This window comes from Pelophylax lessonae (genome assembly GCF_965119305.1).
Source record: "Pelophylax lessonae genome assembly, chromosome: 5".
Lineage (NCBI taxonomy): Eukaryota > Metazoa > Chordata > Amphibia > Anura > Ranidae > Pelophylax > Pelophylax lessonae.
Genome location: NC_138772.1, coordinates 333,406,668 through 333,424,833, shown reverse-complemented (window position 1 = coordinate 333,424,833; position 18,166 = coordinate 333,406,668). Strand labels below are relative to the sequence as shown.

Here is an 18,166-nt window from a genome sequence, read left to right as displayed (position 1 = left end):
TAGAATCTTTAGATCCAGAATGAGGCGAATGCCTACTTTTGCCTTGGAAACCGTGAATAGAACTCCTAAAACCTCCCCTTTTCTGGGACCAGAGCAATGACCCCCTGCAAGAGAAACCACTGGAGAGTAGCACAGAGATTTGCTCATTTCTGTGAAGACCGCAGCAAGTTTGAAAACATGAGGCAAAGCCTTAAGCTCGGTTTTGTAGCCACTGGGAACAATGTTCAGGACCCAGACTTCTGAAATGTGCCCTGCCCAAAAGACTAAAAAGTCTGACAAATAGGGGTGCCCCCTCATTGTAAAGGAAAAACAGGCACCACTCTAAGTGCAGTAAAAAGGCTTGAATATAAAATGGCAAACACCAATGTACTCACAAACGAGTATGTACAGGGAGCATCATATATTAAGGTCAATGGTCCGTCCGTGGGAGTAGTGGTTCAGGATGGCTCCAGCGGTTTCAGGCATACTCGTTTGTGAGTACATTGGTGTTTGATTGCCATTTTATATTAAAGCCTTCCTACTGCACTTAGAGTGGCGTCTGTTTTTCCTTTACAGTTTCCCTCAAGTTTTCTTCTTACTTGCATCAGAGCAGCCTTCAGTGCTAAAGGAAGATTACATGCATACATATGGACTTGTGCATGGACTATTTTTCATATGTATCTGATACCTATATCTTTTATTTAACCCCTCAGGGTGGAAACTGTTGGCCTCTTCATGTTTTCTTGCGCCAGTATACATACATGTTATTTGTTTTATTTTTTCCCCTCATTGTGAGGAAGGCTTGTTCCTGGACTTGGTAGGTTTGGAAATCTAGGTCTTATGGCAAAAATGTGAGCCAGGCTTAGACTTAGAGCCAGAGTAAATTAAAGAAAACAAAAGGTTTGCCTGCAGGAGCTTTGGCTTCTTCCCTAATACTAGTAGAATAAAAAAAAAAAAAAAATTGGTGACTTTAATAAAAAAATATGACAACACTTTAGGTAAAACTCAATTGTTTTACTAAGAATGAGACATATTAAACAAGAACATGAAGAGTGAATGGTTTGTCCGATATATGTTTATATTTTAAGTGCTTAGGCTGTTTCCATCAAGGTTCATGAGGTTTCTCCAACATTTTAAGCCCCAGTCTTCCCAGCATTAGCAAGCTGCAAGAAAAAACAAAACAAAAAAACAAGTTAAATATTAAACATATGCAATAAATGAAACCTATACAGACTTACTGATGTGCTAGAAATATGCACATACATATAAGCAGTGAGTACATACTATATCGCAAAGTTATTGCTTCAAATAACGCATATCTATATCCATCTATCTATATATAGCTTGAAATGTATATATAAAAATGGAAGCAGTTATAATTGCTTATACTATACAGTGGGTATTTAAAATAATCCCCCCTTTAAAAAGAATCACATTATGTTGCTTTGCAGCCTGAAATAAAGAAAGGCACAGTTTTTGTTTTATCCAGCTGTATACTGGATAAATACAGCTCACTATAACATCCAAGTGAAAGATAGAACACCAACATATCAGAAAAGAAAAAAAAAATTAAATTCAAAAACAAAATCACAGAGTTGGAAAAAGGATCACCCCCCTTGTGTCAGTCATTTGTTGGACCACCTTTTGCTTCAATTACAGCCTTAAGTCTGTTGGGGTATGACTTTGCAATATTTGCCCACTCGTCTTTGCAGAACTGCTCAAGTTCAGTTAAATTTGATGATGACCATTAGTGGACTGCAGTCTTCAAGTCATTCCACAGATTTTCAATGGGGTTTAAGTCTGGGCTCTGACTAGGCCATGCAAGGACATTCACCTTCTTCTCCTTCAACCACTGTGTGGTCATGTTTGCTGTGTGCTTTGGGTCATTGTCATGTTAGAAGGTAAACCTTCCCATTGACAACTTTCTGGCAAAGGACAGCAGATTTTCCTCAAAATTTGACAGCATTTTTTGCCATCCATTTTTCCTTCTATCCTGACAAGTGTTCCAGTCCCTGCTTTAGAGTAACACCCCCATAACAGGATATTACCACCCCCCATGCTTTACTGTAGGGCTGTAATGGATTTCCACCAGACATATCGTTTTGTGCTGAGGCCAAATAATTAACATTTACTCTCATTTGACCAGAACACCTTTTTCCATGTGGCCTCAGAATCTTCAAGGAGCGTTTTAGTGGTGACTGCATGTGGCCTTACTTGAGGAAAGTCTTTTTTCTTGCAATCCTCCCATACAAGCAACATTTGTGGAGAATATGTGATTGTTATTAAATGCACACAATGACCACTCTGTCATAAATTCCTACAACTGCTTCAGAGTTGCTGTAGGCCTCTTGGTAGCCTCTCTGACCTCTTTCTTCCAGTTTGGAGTGACGTTCTGATCTAGGGAGAGTCTGTGTTGTACCAAATACCTTACACTTAATAATAGACTTCACTGTGCTTCTAGGCATTGATAAAGCCTTTGAACTAGTTTTGTAACTTGTGCCTGTCCACAACTTTATCCCGGAGATCTTTTGACAGTTCCTTGCCACCCACCCATAGTTTGTTTGCTTCAGTTGCACTACCAAGGACTGAAATGCTCCAGGAAAGCTTTTCATGCTGAGCTAATCAAAATAACCACAGGTGATCACAGTTGAAAGTCAAATTTTGGCTGTGTGCCACCGAGAAGGTGATTAGCTTACACCCGATTGAGTTTAGGAGTCATGTTAAAAAAAGGGTGGTGATCCTTTCTCCAACTACATAGCCTGGCCTGGTTGTGCTGCCCATCCACAGTAAAACTACAGTGGGTGGGAGGCAAATGGTTAAAACAAACCCAAGAGGATAAATGTATGGAGGCTGCCACTGCTGATTGATTTTTAACCCTTTCATTGCCAATGATGTCCTAAAGGGTTAAACCTGGTACATGGATTTCTATTTTGTGCAGCAGGCTCCTAGGTATTCAGTAAAAGTGATTTGGGAGGTCGTAGAGCCGCCTTATCACTTTACAGCAGTGGTCCTCAACTCCGGTCCTCATTGCCCACTAACAGGCCAGATTTTAAGTATTACCTTGGGGAGATGCAGACTAGAATACTGCAATCACTGAGCAGCAAATGAGATCACCTGTGATGAATCTAGTTATCTTGCAAACCTGGCCTGTTAGTGGGCTCCGAGGACTGTAGTTGAGGACCACTGCTTTACGGGACTCGCAAAGAGCCCAGTGCCCAGTGCTTCCTAAAATGCCCAGTGCTTCCTGTGCCAAACAGCTCCCCTGCTGCATAGAAACCACAGGCGGGGGTCATTCATCCTGTGTGGACGCCATTCACAGAATGCCTTGAATTTTTCTCAGTTAATGCAAAGTGCTTCCTAACTGGACAATATACAGGGGCGGGGTTGGGTATGTCAATCTCCAACTCATCTAATCAGAAAATGCTTCGGGGAACCAGAAGACAGCAGCAATTTTTTGCTTCCACAAGTATGGCATATGCATACCTACTGTACATTGGTCCATGTTGGACAACTGTAACCATGCAATAAAATCCATACCTGGAGTTCAGATTTAAGGAAACCCATGCTAAACCAAACTCCACTTTTACTGTGAGTTTAAATATTTTATTTAGGCCAAGCTGGCACAAATGAACTATTTCCTTCACTAACAATTCCCATCCCGCTTCGGAAACAAAACTTGAGTCGGGCTGAGTGCTGCTCAGCCAGGCACAGAAGGCTCTGTATTCTATGAAAGAATGCAAAACTTCCTCTGATTGGCTTTGAAGGGGGAGGTGGGCAGATGATGTCTCAATCTCCGCCAGCAACCATAGGAAGTTTTGTATTTATCCATAGGATACAAAACTTCCTGTTAACAAATGAGAAGTGCTTAGCCCGCCCAACTCGATTTGAGACCAGGAGCAGGAAGGTAAGTTCCTGTCCCACTGCTAGAACACAGTCCTGTTTACTGTATGTAGCCAATTGGGTAAACATGTAAACATTGGGTTAGCCTGTAAGGCATTCTATTCAGGCAAGAAGGGAAGATGCACATCAATTTTAGGAGTAAATGTCAAGTATCGAAATGAACACTGTTTCAAAAGGACACACTGTTAAGGGGTTTTACAGTGAAAATAAGGTAACAGAATCCATCTTGTGGTAACCTTTAAAGCTGAATTCCAGGCAGATGTAAAAGATCAACATTACTTTTAGTGAACTTGCACTGTATGTAGTTTGCCACCTCCTTAGTCTAACCTGTTGTATTAAATACTCACCATGCTCCCTCCCTCACAGGCCCCAGGGGTGAACCATATTATCCCAATAGTTGGCTGGACAAAAAGCTCATCCATAGTAATAAATAGGACCATGGCGGGAAAGGCTGTGCAGTGTTGGACAGGGCTGCACAGTGAAGATAGCCAAAATAATTTCTTTGGTCCCCAGGAGTTAAAGCAAGCTGCTCAATACCAGCAGTTGATCCTCTGAGTGTAAACCCCCCGCCCCCCAAAAAAAAAAAATTAAAATGTCAGCTTTACTAATTGCATCAAGTCGTCTGAGAAGTATGAAGAGTCAGATAAACATGTACGCACCTGGCACCAGCAATAATTCCCGCTGGCATGAGTTTTCCAGAGCTGTAAAACCTGTAACCCATAACTCCAGCTAATGATCCCGATGCAACTGGAATATAGAAAATGCGTTACAAAACTATTTGTAGCCAAACAACTTCAAAAATTAAACTTTCTTCTATTTAGGCTGCTCCCCACAAAAGATTTTTCATAAAAAAAAAGTGTTTATATGCATACACACACTGAACAAAATTATAAAAACGCAACACTTTTGTTTTTGCCCCCATTTTTAATGAGCTGAACTCAAAGATCTAAGACCCATTTCTCTCAAATATTGTTCACAAATCTGTCTAAATCTGTTAGTGAGCATTTCTCCTTTGCCGAGATAATCCATCCACCTCACAAGTGTGGCATATCAAGATGCTGATTAGACAGCATGATTATTGCATAGGTGTGCCTTAGGCTGTCCAGAAGAAAATGCCACTTTAAAATGTGCAGTTTTACTGTGTTGGGGAGGGGGTCCGAAAACCAGTCAGTATCTGGTGTGACCACCATTTTCCTCATGCAGTGCAACACATCTCCTTTGCATAGAGTTGATCAGGTTGTTGATTGTGGCCCATTGAAGGTTGGGTCAACGCCTCTTCAATGGCTGTGCGAAGTTGCTGGATATTGGCAGGACCTGGAAGACGCTGCCGGATACGCCGATCCAGAGCATCCCAAACATGCTCAATGGGTGACACGTCCGGTGAGTATGCTGGCCATGCAAGAACTGGGATGTTTTCATCTTCCAGGTACTGTGTACAGATCCTTGCAACATTGGGCCGTGCATTCTGCTGCAACGTGAGGTGATGGTCGTGGATGAATGGCACAACAATGGGCCTCAGGATCTCGTTACGCTAGCTCTGTGCATTCAAAATGCCATCAATAAAATGCACCTGCGTTCATTGTCCATAACGTACGCCAGCCCATACCATAACTCCACAGCCACCATGGGCCACTTGATCCACAACGTTGACATCAGCAAACCGCTCACCCATGACACCATACACGCTGTCTGCCATCTGCCCTGTACAGTGAAAACTGGGATTCATCCGTGAAGAGAACACCTCTCCAAAGTGCCAGACACCATCGAATGTGAGCATTTGCCCACTCAAGTCGGTTACGATGACAAACCGCAGTCAGGTCGAGACCCCCATGAGGACGACGAGTATCAGATGAAAAATCAACATTACATTAAATCATATAGTAAGACCAACATAAATGTGTCTGAATCCAATAAAGTGCATAAACATGCTATTTGTGAAACAAATAAAATTTAAAGTGGAGAGAAATATTCTCCAAAAAAATCTCTAGTGAAAGTCCAAGTGAAAAAAGTGTAACACTTTCTCAAAATCCACACTACATAGGTGACAACAATCGATATTAAAACACTAGTGATAGTCCATAAATAAGTGAAAAAAAAAAATGTGTCACACTTGCTCAAAATTCACAATACATAGGTGACAACAATCGATATTAAAACACGTGTCTTCTGTGCACAATCCCAAGTACCAACATGCATCAAGGTGAACTGCCATTGCACTCATAGCTGGATTGGTGCACGTTGGTACCTGGGATTGTGCACAGAAGACACGTGTTTTAATATTGATTGTTGTCACCTATGTATTGTGGATTTTGAGAAAGTGTGACACTTTTTTTTCTACTTGCACTATCACAAGAGATTGGTTTGGAGAATATTTCTCCTCTGAATTATTGCACTTTGTTTTGTGAATTTCCACTTTTAATTTTATTTGTTTTACAAATAGCATGTTTATGCACTTTATTGGATTTAAACACATTTTTGTTGGTCTTGCTATATGATTTATGTAATGTTTTTTCATGCTATTTTTATCACATTACATGCTGGTTTTATTTTAGCCCCAATTTTCTTATGCTCTAATTATCTGTTGTATGTTGTGACACTACTCAAATTGGCTGCTATTGCCCCCTGATGTTTTCTTACACAGTTACACTTTACATCTTTTGTACTTATTGGTTAGCGCATTGGTTCACTACCTTCATTGAGCATGCAGATGTGCTTCCCTGAGGTTTCTGACAGTTTGTGCAGAAATTCTTTGATTATGCAAACCGATTGTTACAACAGCTGTCCGGGTGGCTGGTCTCAGACGATCGGAGGTGAAGATGCTGGATGTGGAGGTCCTGGGCTGGTGTGGTTACACATAGTCTAAGGTTGTGAGGCCGGTTGGATATACTGCCAAATTCTCTGAAACACCTTTGGAGACGGCTTATGGTAGAGAAATTAACATTCAATTCACGGGCAACAGCTCTGGTGGACATTCCTGCAGTCAGCATGCCAATTGCACGCTCCCTCAAAACTTGCAACATCTGTGGCATTGTGCGCTGTGATAAAACTGCACATTTTAGAGTGGCCTTTTAGGGCTCTTTCACACAGGCTGACCGTTCAGATCCGCCTGTCCATTTTTTTGGCGGATCTGAACGGTCCCCCCATGCATCCCTATGGGGCATCGGATGTCAGCGGAGACATGTCCGCTGACATCCGATCTGATAAATCTGGACGGATGGAAACCCTATTTCTCTTACATCCTCCGACAGTCGCCGCCCACTCATACAGTCTTCACCAATGGGGTATTGTGTGTCAAGTAGTGCAGCGCTATGAACAACAAAATTAATTGTGCTTAAAAAGTTGATAAATTGATATACAATTGATAACGATGCAATATAATAAAATGAATCAATTGCGCTAAGTCATAAGTCCATTCGGCATGTATAGATGGTGGAGAGTCCACTAGAGGGTGAAGATCCCAAGATGTATTGACTTCATCTCCACAGGAGTAACTAGGCACAAGACTTGTTAAAAAACAAAGCATTTACATAGACACACCTATGGGGGCTGTCCCACTGGTCCAATACCCCCCTGCAATCAGCCATCCCAACTCAGTTTGTCTTCTGCCTAGTTAAGGAGTAAGATAGGCTTCCCTGTGCTGGGGCTACAGTCTCAGCCTTCTTCTTCTATTTTATGATTTTATTTGCTGCAAATGTATTTTTTCTTTGCACTACTAGCTGTTTATTTTGTCAGCGTTAGTCGGATCTTCGGATGAAGACTGTGTTTGCGGAGCTGGGAGTCGGACTGGTCGTCCTGGTTTTCCAGGACAGAGGGCCTGATGGAATCCCAGCCCGCCATCGAGCAATTAGCTGGCTATGTGTTCGCCCTGGCCTCGCAAACGACCCGTCCCGGTCCTCAGGGATGCAGCCTGTGAGGTGGCTACCTCACCTGGACGTCTCCCCACGGTTCTCCGTGCACTGTTAGCGTCCTGCGTTTTTGGCTGACGGCACCCCTGCCATCTGAGGGTGGGCGGTTTCCCGTCGATGAGAGGCACCCCACGCCATCGAGTACAGGTAAGTACATTCTGTGTGGGGCCTCTATCTGGGGCTGGCAGTCCTGTGTGTCTGTGTTATCCCCTCATGTCTGTGCATTTTTGGGCTCCCTGACCCCGGCCCCTGCGGGGGTTTTCTCTCACAGCCAGTGCGCTGTGTGGGTTTGTGGGGGTCCCTCTCCTGTGTCACTTTAGAGTGCTTTTTGGAGGTACAGACACGTGTGGCGACCGCTGCGGGGTTAAACACCGCCGGTCCGCCATTTTAGGTGTGGGCAGCATGTCTGGCTTCACTGTGGGCGCTTCTACAGCATTCTACAACTGGTGTGTTTTGGCGCCTTGCGGCGCCATCTTGTGTGTGGCAAAACGTTTGTTCCGAGCACATGTCGGCGGCCATTTTCCTGAAGCCTCCCATTACTTTCAATGGGCAACAATTTTTCCTTGGCCTGCAGTCTCAGTTCAGTCTACTTGCGGTAACATCACTTACTCCCTCTGTTCAGAAGAGATCGGCTGCGGTGGTAACACTTGTGGGGGTCTGTCTGCTGTCCTTTTTTGTGTGCACATACTTCTGGCTGTCAGTTTATCCTGCTCAGGGGTCTGTCACAGTCTTGTGGCGGTGTGCTGCGGGGGTCCGCGGGGCACCTAAAGGGCAAGTACCTAAAAAAAGAAAAAAAAAAAAAAAAAAAAAAACTTTTTTACCATGGAATCTTAGGACAGCAAATTTCCCACAGCACTGGTGGGGGATTCAGGTTCCTCTGAATCTTCTGCTCTGTCTACTTTGCTGCAGTGGCAACTTTGGTGTCCAAAGTGGATATTCTGATGACTGAACGTGCTGCCAGAAAAAGGCCTCGTTTTTCCCTTGTCTTCTGATTCTGAAATGGTTGCCGTAGGTGGCATGCCCCTTGAAGGGTCTCGCTCTTCTCAGTCTGAGGGGGAGGTGGAGGTTGCAGGGGTGGATGATTTCCCCCCCCTGGGACGGCCGAGGACCGCGCAGCTATGGATGCGCTAATTCTTGCCATTAAAGAAACAATACATTTAGAGGATGAGCCCAATCCTCCGGGCATTGTGTCCTCTTTTGGTACACACAGGACCCGCAAGGCGGCGCAGGTGTTCCCTTGCCCCGCTGAGTTTCACGCTACTGTGAATGATGAATGGCGTCATTTAAAACGCACCTTTGTGGTGCCAAAAAGGTTTCAACTCCTTTATCCCTTTGCGTCTCCTACGGATTCGCGCTGGTGTGTGGCCCCTCAGGTGGATCACACTGTGGCCAGATTGAACAAGGCCACTCTGGTACCCACCGAAGATTCTCCGGTGTTTAGGGATCCTATGGATAGGAGGATGGAATCCCTTGCCCGCCATGCCTACATGGTGGCGGGTTCACTGCTAAAGCCTATTTTCGCCTCTGTCATGGCAGCTCAGGCTGTGGCGGATTGGACCAAGGTGCTAAGACACACCCTCGTGGCTGATTCCGCTCCCCCTACTACCGTGGCGATGGTGGACCAGATCTATCAAGGAGTCATGTATTTGTGCAATGCGGCCTTGAATGAGGCCCCATTAGCTGCACGCCTGTCCAGTGTCGCGGTGATTAACCGTCGCCTGATATGGTTGAAAAGCTGGTTGGCTGACCAGACTTCGAGGAAAACGGTGGCTGACAGCCCCTATGCGGGGTCCCGCCTGTTTGGGGAATCCCTGGATGAATTGGTTAAAGGGGTCACTGGGGGCAAGAGCATTCTGCTGCCCCAGAATCCTAAGGGCAAGTTTTTCCACGGTAAGCGGGACCCCTCCTTTAAACCAAATCAGGGGTCCTTTCGTGCCTTCAAGGCACAGAACAAGGGGAAAACCTTCAAGGGCCAGGGTGGCCACAGAAAGCCCTGGGTGGGCAAACCTAAATCCAGCCAAGCTGGTGCGGCGGCCCAGTCCGCCTCTGCCTGATGGGGCGCCCTCACCCGTTTCAGGGGTGGGGGGACGTTTGCGCGGTTTCCTCCAACCTCCGAATTCCGGACAGGTGGGTTCAGGAAATCATTCGATCGGGTTACAAGATCGAATTCCTTTCGCGGCCGGCGAACAGATTCTTTCCCTCAAATCTCCATTTGACCCCAGGGCGGTTACAGGACCTGCATTAGGTGGTGCAAGATCTCCTCGCCCAGGGGGTGATCGTCCCGGTGCCTCATCAGGACAGATTTCGGGGGTTTTACTCGAATCTGTTCACCGTGCCCAGAAAGGAGGGCAAGGTGCGTTCTATTCTGGACTTAAAAGCTCTGAACCGCTTTGTCAGCGTTCGGAAGTTCCGCATGGAATCGCTCCGCTCGGTGGTAGCCTCCCTGAGTCCAGGCGAGTTCCTGGCTTCTATCGACCTGAAGGATGCGTATCTACACATCCCCATTTTCGAGGGTCATCAGAGGTTCCTCCGATTCGCTATCGCGGAGGAACACTATCAGTTTGTGGCGTTACCTTTCGGTCTCGCTTCGGCTCCAAGGGTGTTTACCAAAGTGCTGGGCCTGTTGCGGGCACAGGGCATTGTGGTCTTGGGATATCTGGACGATCTCCTGTTAACCTCCCTGGCGGTATGATTCTTTCGGATTTTAGGTGCTGAAAGCGGTACCATTATTTTGCATGTATTTCTTGTGAATGAGCAGCCCAAACCAACTGTATATAATTATACATATAACTAAGTAATATATATATATATATACATACATACATACATACATACACATATACATACACACACACAAAGTACAGTAAAACTGCAGGAAAGGGCATTGGGGAGCAAACTAATGTGATTTTTTTTTTTATTTTGAACTGTATCAGTGTGTTTGGTGTGTTTTTACATTTGAATTTCCTGCCGGTTCCACCCCCCTTCGAACGTCATGTCGCAGGAGACGGAAGCCGGGGCACGGAGACGATCGGGAGGAAGATCCGCCGTGAGACACCGCCGGGACACATCGCTGGATCCCGGTGACAAGGTAAGTAACCTCTTTTACAGGATCCAGCGATGCTTCTGGCGGTACCCCGAGTGTGGCTCGGGGTTACCGCTTTCGGCTCTGAAATTTAACCCCGAGCCACGCTCGGGAATACCGCTAGGAAGGTTAAGATCGAGGGCCAGCCAGAGTCTTCTGCGCGATCTGTCCATTACGGTTCAGACGCTTCAGGCGTTCGGATGGACCATCAACGTACAGAAGTCGACCTTGTCTCCTTCGGTTCGTCTCCCATATTGGGAATGGTTCTGGACTCTGCTCAAGCGAGGGCGTTTCTGCCGGAGCACAAGCTCCGGACCCTACAGAACGAGGTCAGAGCCCTCCGGGACAACGAATCCTCGTCACTCAGGACCTGTATGCGGGCCCTGGGGTTGATGGGGTCAGCCTTCGAGGCGATACCGTTTGCACAGTTTCACACAAGGTCTCTCCAAGCGGAGATCCTGGCCAGATGGGACAGACTCCCGCAGTCCTTGGATCTGAGAGTGTCTCTGTGTCACCAAACCAGAATGGATCTTCTGTGGTGGCTTCAGTCCCCGGCTGTGGCGGACGGAAAATCCTTCCGGCCGTTACTGTGGACAGTACTTACCACGGATGCCAGCCTATCGGGCTGGGGTGGAGTCCTGGGCAACCTGTCTGCCCAGGGCACTTGGTCGGTGGAGCAATCCTCACTCCCCATAAACATATTGGAATTGAGAGCGATCAGGCTGTGCCTACTCCATTGGTCAGACCGTCTTCAGGGCCGCCCTGTACGGGTGCAGACGGACAATGCCACTGCAGTGGCTTACATCAATCACCAAGGGGGCACCAAGAGTGCCCAGGCGGCCCAGGAAGTGACCAGCATTCTGCTTGGGCCAAGACTCATGTCCCGACAATATCGGCAGTTCACATTCCAGGTGTAGAGAATTGGCAGGCCGATTACCTGAGCCGCCAGACCCTGGACCAGGGGGAATGGTCCATACACCCGGAGGGGTTTCAAATGCTGTGTGCGAAATGGGGATCCCTGGATGTGGATCTGTTTGCGTCTCGGCTGAACCGGAAGGTGGAAAGGTTTGTGGCAAGAACGCGCGATCCTCTGGCAGCCGCCTCGGATGCGCTGGTGGTGCCTTGGCATCAGTATCATCTGATGTATGCCTTTCCTCCGATTCAGTTGTTGTCCAGGTTCCTTCGCAGGTTGGCCTCGGAACCAACATTGGTGATTCTGGTGGCGCCGGACTGGCCACGCCGGTCCTGGTACGCGGACATCGTTCCCCTGGCCGTCGAGCCTCCATGGCGGCTGCCAATGCGAGAAGATCTACTGTCTCAGGGACCGATCTTCCACCCTGCTTTACAGTCCCTGGCTTTAACAGCATGGCTGTTGAAAGCCAGGTCCTGAGGGACAGGGGTCTCTCCTCAGAGGCCATTCCTACCTTAATCAAGGCTAGAAAAGCATCATCTGGTAAGATTTATTACCGTACATGGAAAGCTTATTTTGCCTGGTGTGAGTCCAGGGGCTTCTCTCATCGTTCATACTCGGGTGGCGAGAGTGCTGGCTTTCCTTCAGACTGGTGTGGACCAGCGCCTTGCGTTGGCCACGATTAAGGGCCAGGTATCTGCACTGGCGGTCCTTTTCCAGCGCCCCGTGGCGTCTGATTCTTTGATTCGCACCTTCATTCAAGGTGTGCGTCACTTGGCCCCTCCTCGAAGGGAGCCCTTACCTCCATGGGACTTGAACTTGGTTCTGTCCGTATTACAACGTTCCCCGTTTGAAAACATCAGGGAAATCTCATTACCTCTGCTGTCTAAAAAGGTTGTCTTTCTTGTGGCGATCACTTCTGCTCGCAGAGTGTCGGAGTTGGCGGCCTTGTCTTGCGGCTCCCCTTACCTGGTGGTTCATAGGGATAAGGTGGTCTTGCGACCTAACCCGTCCTTTCTTCCACAAAGGTGGTTTCGGATTTTCACCTTAATGAGGACATTGTTTTGCCTTCGCTCTGTGCGAAGCCTAAGCATCCTAAGGAGGTTGCTTTACATTCCTTGGATGTTGTCAGGGCGATCAGGGTTTACCTGTCGTCGACTGAATCCTTTCGGAAATCAGATTCCCTCTTTGTCCTTCCTGAGGGTCCTCGGAAGGGTATGGCTGCGTCTGCGGCGACCATTTCAAAATGGATCAGACAGACAATTGTACAGGCCTATTTGTTGAAGGAACAGGTACCTCCATTCCCCGTCAAGGCGCACTCTACCAGGGCGGTGAGTGCGTCCTGGGCTTTCCGGCATCAGGCTTCGGCGGCCCAGGTGTGTAAGGCTGCGACTTGGTCGTCAGTGCACACCTTTTCAAAATTTTACAAAATTGATGTTCTGGCGTCGGCGGATGCCTCCTTTGGCCGCAAAGTTCTCTGTGCGGCTGTACCGTAAGGGAACCCTGGTTTTATTTCGGGTCCCTGGCTGTTGGGGTTGTTCATCCCCTTGGTTATTTGCTTTCCTGGGTTGTTGCTCCTGTTGAGCCTTTTTTTGTTACCCAGAGGGTTACCTTTCTGGTCATGTTACATAGTTAGTGAGGTTGAAAAAAGACACCAGTCCATCCAGTTCAACCTATGATGTGTGTGTGTTTGCTTTTAACCGTACATTGTATACCCCTGTATGTTGTGGTCTCTAAGGTGCCCATCTAACAGTTTTTTGAAACTATCAATGCTCCCTGCTGATACGACTGCTTGTGGAAGAGAATTCCACATCCTTACTGCTCTTACAGTGAAGAACCCCTTACGCATTTTAAGGTTAAACCGCCTTTCCTCTAGTTTTAGTGAGTGGCCACGTGTCTTATTGCATCTCCTTTCTCTGAATAGTTTGTTCCTTATGCTAGGGTCGCCAGTACAGTATTTGAACATTGATATGATATCCCCCCTCAATCGTCTCTTCTCCAGAGAGAATAGGTTCAGTGCTTGTAGCCTTTCCTCATAGCTGATGTCCTCCATTCCCCTAATTATTTTTGTTGCCCTTCTCTGGACTCTTTCCAGTTCCAGCACATCCTTCCTGAGGACCGGTGCCCAGAACTGGACAGCATACTCCAGATGTGGCTGGACCAGAGTCTTGTAGAGTGGGAGAATAATCTCTTTATTTCTGGAGTGAATCCCCTTTTTTATACATCCCAGTATTCTGTTGGCTTTACTTGCAGCGGCTTGGCATTGCATGCCACTGCCAAGCCTGTTGTCTACCAGTACCCCCAAGTCTTTTTCCATCCTAGACTCACCCAGAGGCTCTGCCCCCCCCCCCCCCCTAGTGAGTAGCTTGCTTTCTGGTTTTTGGCCCCCAAGTGCATTACTTTACATTTTTCAACATTAAACCTCATCTGCCATGTAGTTGCCCACCCCGTTATTTTGTTCAGGTCCGCTTGTAAGGTTTCCACATCCTGCTTAGAAGATAATGGCATGCTTAGTTTAGTATCATCTGCAAATACTGAGATTGTACTAGATATCCCCTCCTCTAGATCATTTATGAATATATTAAACAGGATTGGTCCCAGGACCGAACCCTGGGGGACCCCACTTTCCACACCCGCCCAATCCGAGTACTCCCCATTAATCACCACCCTCTGAACTCTCCCCTGGAGTCAGTTCTCTATCCAGGTACTCACCTTATGGTCCATACCTACCTTCCTTAGTTTGTACAGTAAGCATTTGTGGGGAACGGTGTCAAAGGCCTTTGCAAAGTCCAGATACACCACATCCACAGGCTTTCCTTTATCTAGGTGGCAGCTCACTTCATCGTAGAAGGTTAATAGATTGGTTTGGCAAGAACGATTTTTCATAAATCCATGCTGATTGCTACTAATAATACAGTTTTCATTACTAAAGTCTTGTATGTGGTCCCTTAACATCCCCTCCAAAATCTTGCAGACTACTGGTGTTAGGCTGACCGGCCTATAGTTCCCCGGGATATACCTCGGCCCCTTTTTAAATATTGGTACCACGTTGGCTTTTTTCCAATCAGCTGGCACCATACCCGTCTGTAAACTATCCTTAAAGATCAAGAATAATGGTCTGGCAATCACCTGGCTGAGCTCTTTAAGAACCCTCAGGTGCAAGCTATCCGGTCCTGGTGATTTAGTTCTAAGTCTATCTTCTGTTAGCCATGGCGGCATTTCCTGAGGTGTATTATTTAGTTTGGCCTTACAAGCTAGGTTCCTTTCTCTGTTGTGGGTACTGCGTTGCCTTTCTGACGGTTGCGTTTCCCACCCCTCATGTCTACACTGCTTTGGGACATCCCCATTGGTGAAGACTGTATGAGTGGGCGGCGACTGTCAGAGGACGTAAGAGAAAACTGAATTTTTGTAAAATCTTACCGTAAAATTCCTTTCTCTGAGTCCTCCGACAGTCGCCGCCCCCGCCCCTCTATTGGGGTTCTTATGGACTTAACTACTTGCTACCAAACTGAGTTGGGGTGGCTGATTGCAGGGGGGTATTGGACCAGTGGGACAGCCCCCATAGGTGTGTCTATGTAAATGCTGTTTTTTTAAAAGTATTGTGCCTAGTTACTCCTGTGGAGATGAAGTCAATACCCCATTGGTGAAGACTGTATGCGTGGGCGGCGACTGTCGGAGGACTTAGAGAAAGGAATTTTACGGTAAGATTTTACAAAAATTCAGTTTTTCCATCTGTCCAGCGGATCGGATCGGATGAGAACGGACCGATGGTCCGTTCTCATCCGATTCCCCCATAGAGATGTATGGGGCTCTGACAGCTGTCTCTTCGCACACAGTGCGGAGAACAGCTGTCATTCTCCTGCTCAGCGGGGGATCGGCGGATCGATCCCCCGCTGAGAAAAACGGACTCCGTCCGACGGACGGAGTGTGTGAAAGGGGCCCTATTGTGACCAGCCTAAGGCACACCTGTGCAATAATCATGCTGTCTAATCAGCATCTTGATATGCCACACTTGTGAGGTGGATGGATTATATCAGCAAAGGAGAAGTGCTCACTAACACAGATTTGTGAATAATATTTGAGAGAAATAGGCCTTTTGTGTACATAGAAAAAGACTTAGATTTTTGAGTTCAGCTCATGAAAAATGGGGGCTATCAAACGTCTAATTTGCATGCCTGAACTACATGTTCCATCATGCCTTATGGTTTTCCTAGCTGTTATGCATTAGTTGGACCCTCTAGGAGCCACCATCAATGAATGCAGCTGGGAGTAGTACAGAGGAAGTATGCATCTCTACAGGGCATTCCTCACTGTGAACTGCCAAGCTATATGTGCAGGTGCCCTGTGAGTTGGCATGTAAGCTTATAGTCCAAAGAGCACACTTTCTCACCCTAGGGAAGATCTCAAGGTTTAGCGAAAGAATAGCAGCCATGAAACTTATAAAGGGCACGCTAAGAATTTTCTTTTTTGTGGGGTTTAGTTTTACATCCCTAATGTAGTGCATTTAAACCTCAATATACTGAATTAATCAGTTCCTTGTAATTGGCACTCATATGCAATTAAATGCCCGACAGATGTTCTAACCATTCTCCACTCAATACCAAAAAAAATAAAAATAAATAATAATAATAACTTACTCAGTGAAAGTAAAATATTTTTGGAATCCTGAGACATCTGATAGGCTCCCAGACCAGCTAGACCTCCAAAGAGCAGACCAGCAGCGAGAGATGGAACACTACCTAGAAGAAATGTGACATCACAGAACATAAGTCAGATCTTTACACAACCTTTTACACTGCAGTCATTGACCGATTTAGGCAGGAAAATTTTACGGTTTTCTGAGATATGTAATAATTCTTAGTGTGTGCAAAACACAGCAGAATTAAAATATTAGGCATTTGAGATATTTTTGAACACTAGAATTTATGGTCCCTAAATGCCATCAGAAGGTCAGAATAATAATTTTCCAACTGCCCTGGCATGAGAACTAGAGGGACCCGCAGCCTCAGAGACGGGATCAGGTGGGGGAAATGTGCCCTAAAGACTCCATGTGTCACCGGGGGACCCCACAAAAAGGTGAAAAACACTTCTAAGCGACAACCCCCACCGCGCTGGCAGCACCACCCAGTCACCAGGCACAAGGCACCAAGCGATCCTCAGCAGAGGGGGAGAGGACCACACCAGACTCACCACCCGCAGGAACAAGCACACCAGAATAATGTACTACACATGCGGCGATCAGGAAGTAAAGTTATCCAGGAGCACCAGGGGATGAGGAGGGGTTCCCACTGCCAAAATCACCGCCCACAGGGCTCCACTGTCATGGCCGCTGCCATTTTCAATGGCAAACTACAGCAAAATGGACGCCAGACTACACAAGCATGGCCGCCGTGTATAGGAATACACAGGCTATAACAAAAGGGTGGCAACACGAGACATACAGGGACCCAGGAGGGAGACGAGGCCTCAGGGACAGATTCAGGCAGGATGGGAGGGGGGGGGCCCTGGCAGGAGCCCCCATTAGGGACAACTCCCCCCCCCCCCACACAGTGGATCGCCAGCTCGCGCACCCCCCCAGCCCCCATCGCTAGTAAGCGCCCTGCCCCCACCCCAGGAACAGCGGCCAGACCACCCAAACAGCCCCAACAAATTTGGAGGGGGGGTGCCTGCGGGAAGGAGGGGAACAAGAGGAGGGGCCCTTATCCACCCCAAAACCCTCCAGGGGGACAGTGGGGGGGGGGGGGGGGGGGGATAACGACGACAACTACTCGCGATACCAGGCGGGCCCTGCTTCAGACAGAACACCTCTCCATCAAAATGGGGGGGGTGTCTGTCGGCCAGGAGGAACACTGCGACTCGGGCAGAGACCCGGTCGTATGCAACCTCATGAGGCATTTAACACGCAGGCCAGCCCCCGTCCAGTGGGGCTATGTCGCAGCCGACCTAGCGCGGAGCTGAGGTCTGCGCGCGCTCGCTAGCCTGTGCTGACCACTGGATCTAGTTTATCCAGCCTGTCGCCCAGTCCGGCAGTTGATTGTAGATCTCTCAGGAAAAATCCAGGAGTAAAAACTTCTATCTAAAAAGAAAAAAATTTGCCAGGACCAAAGATCCCAGCAAGGAACTAGGTCCTTACTCCTGACCTTGCAGAAAAAAAAACTGAGTGGCTATAGCAGAGAGAGAGGCAGTATACCCCCTGGGACTGCCCACGGGACTACCTCCTGTAGGGGGCAGTATAACCAATGGTTATGAATACCAGGAGCTGTGTCCGTCAATGAATGAAAGAGAAAAAAAAATGTACATTTATTAATTTTTGTATAAGGAATCTGGAAAGCATTGGACCCGCAATCAGCAGATCGTGGATGCCGTGCAGGACTCCTGCAGACTAGTAAG

General features: G+C 47.2%; 1 protein-coding gene across 1 annotated transcript in view; it reads right to left on the bottom strand.

The window, feature by feature from the left end:
- Positions 1–985: 985 nt before the first annotated feature.
- Positions 986–18,166, bottom strand: part of LOC309557012 (transmembrane protein 14C-like) — a 31,556-nt gene continuing 14,375 nt past the window's right edge. Inside the window, exons 4-6 of the mRNA XM_082259614.1 lie at positions 16,414–16,515; positions 4,539–4,626; positions 986–1,142 (exon numbers count right to left, since the gene is read on the bottom strand). Of these exons, the coding sequence (XP_082115740.1) occupies positions 1,085–1,142; positions 4,539–4,626; positions 16,414–16,515 (248 nt within the window). The 3' untranslated portion in view covers positions 986–1,084. The remainder of the gene's footprint in view (positions 1,143–4,538; positions 4,627–16,413; positions 16,516–18,166) is intronic.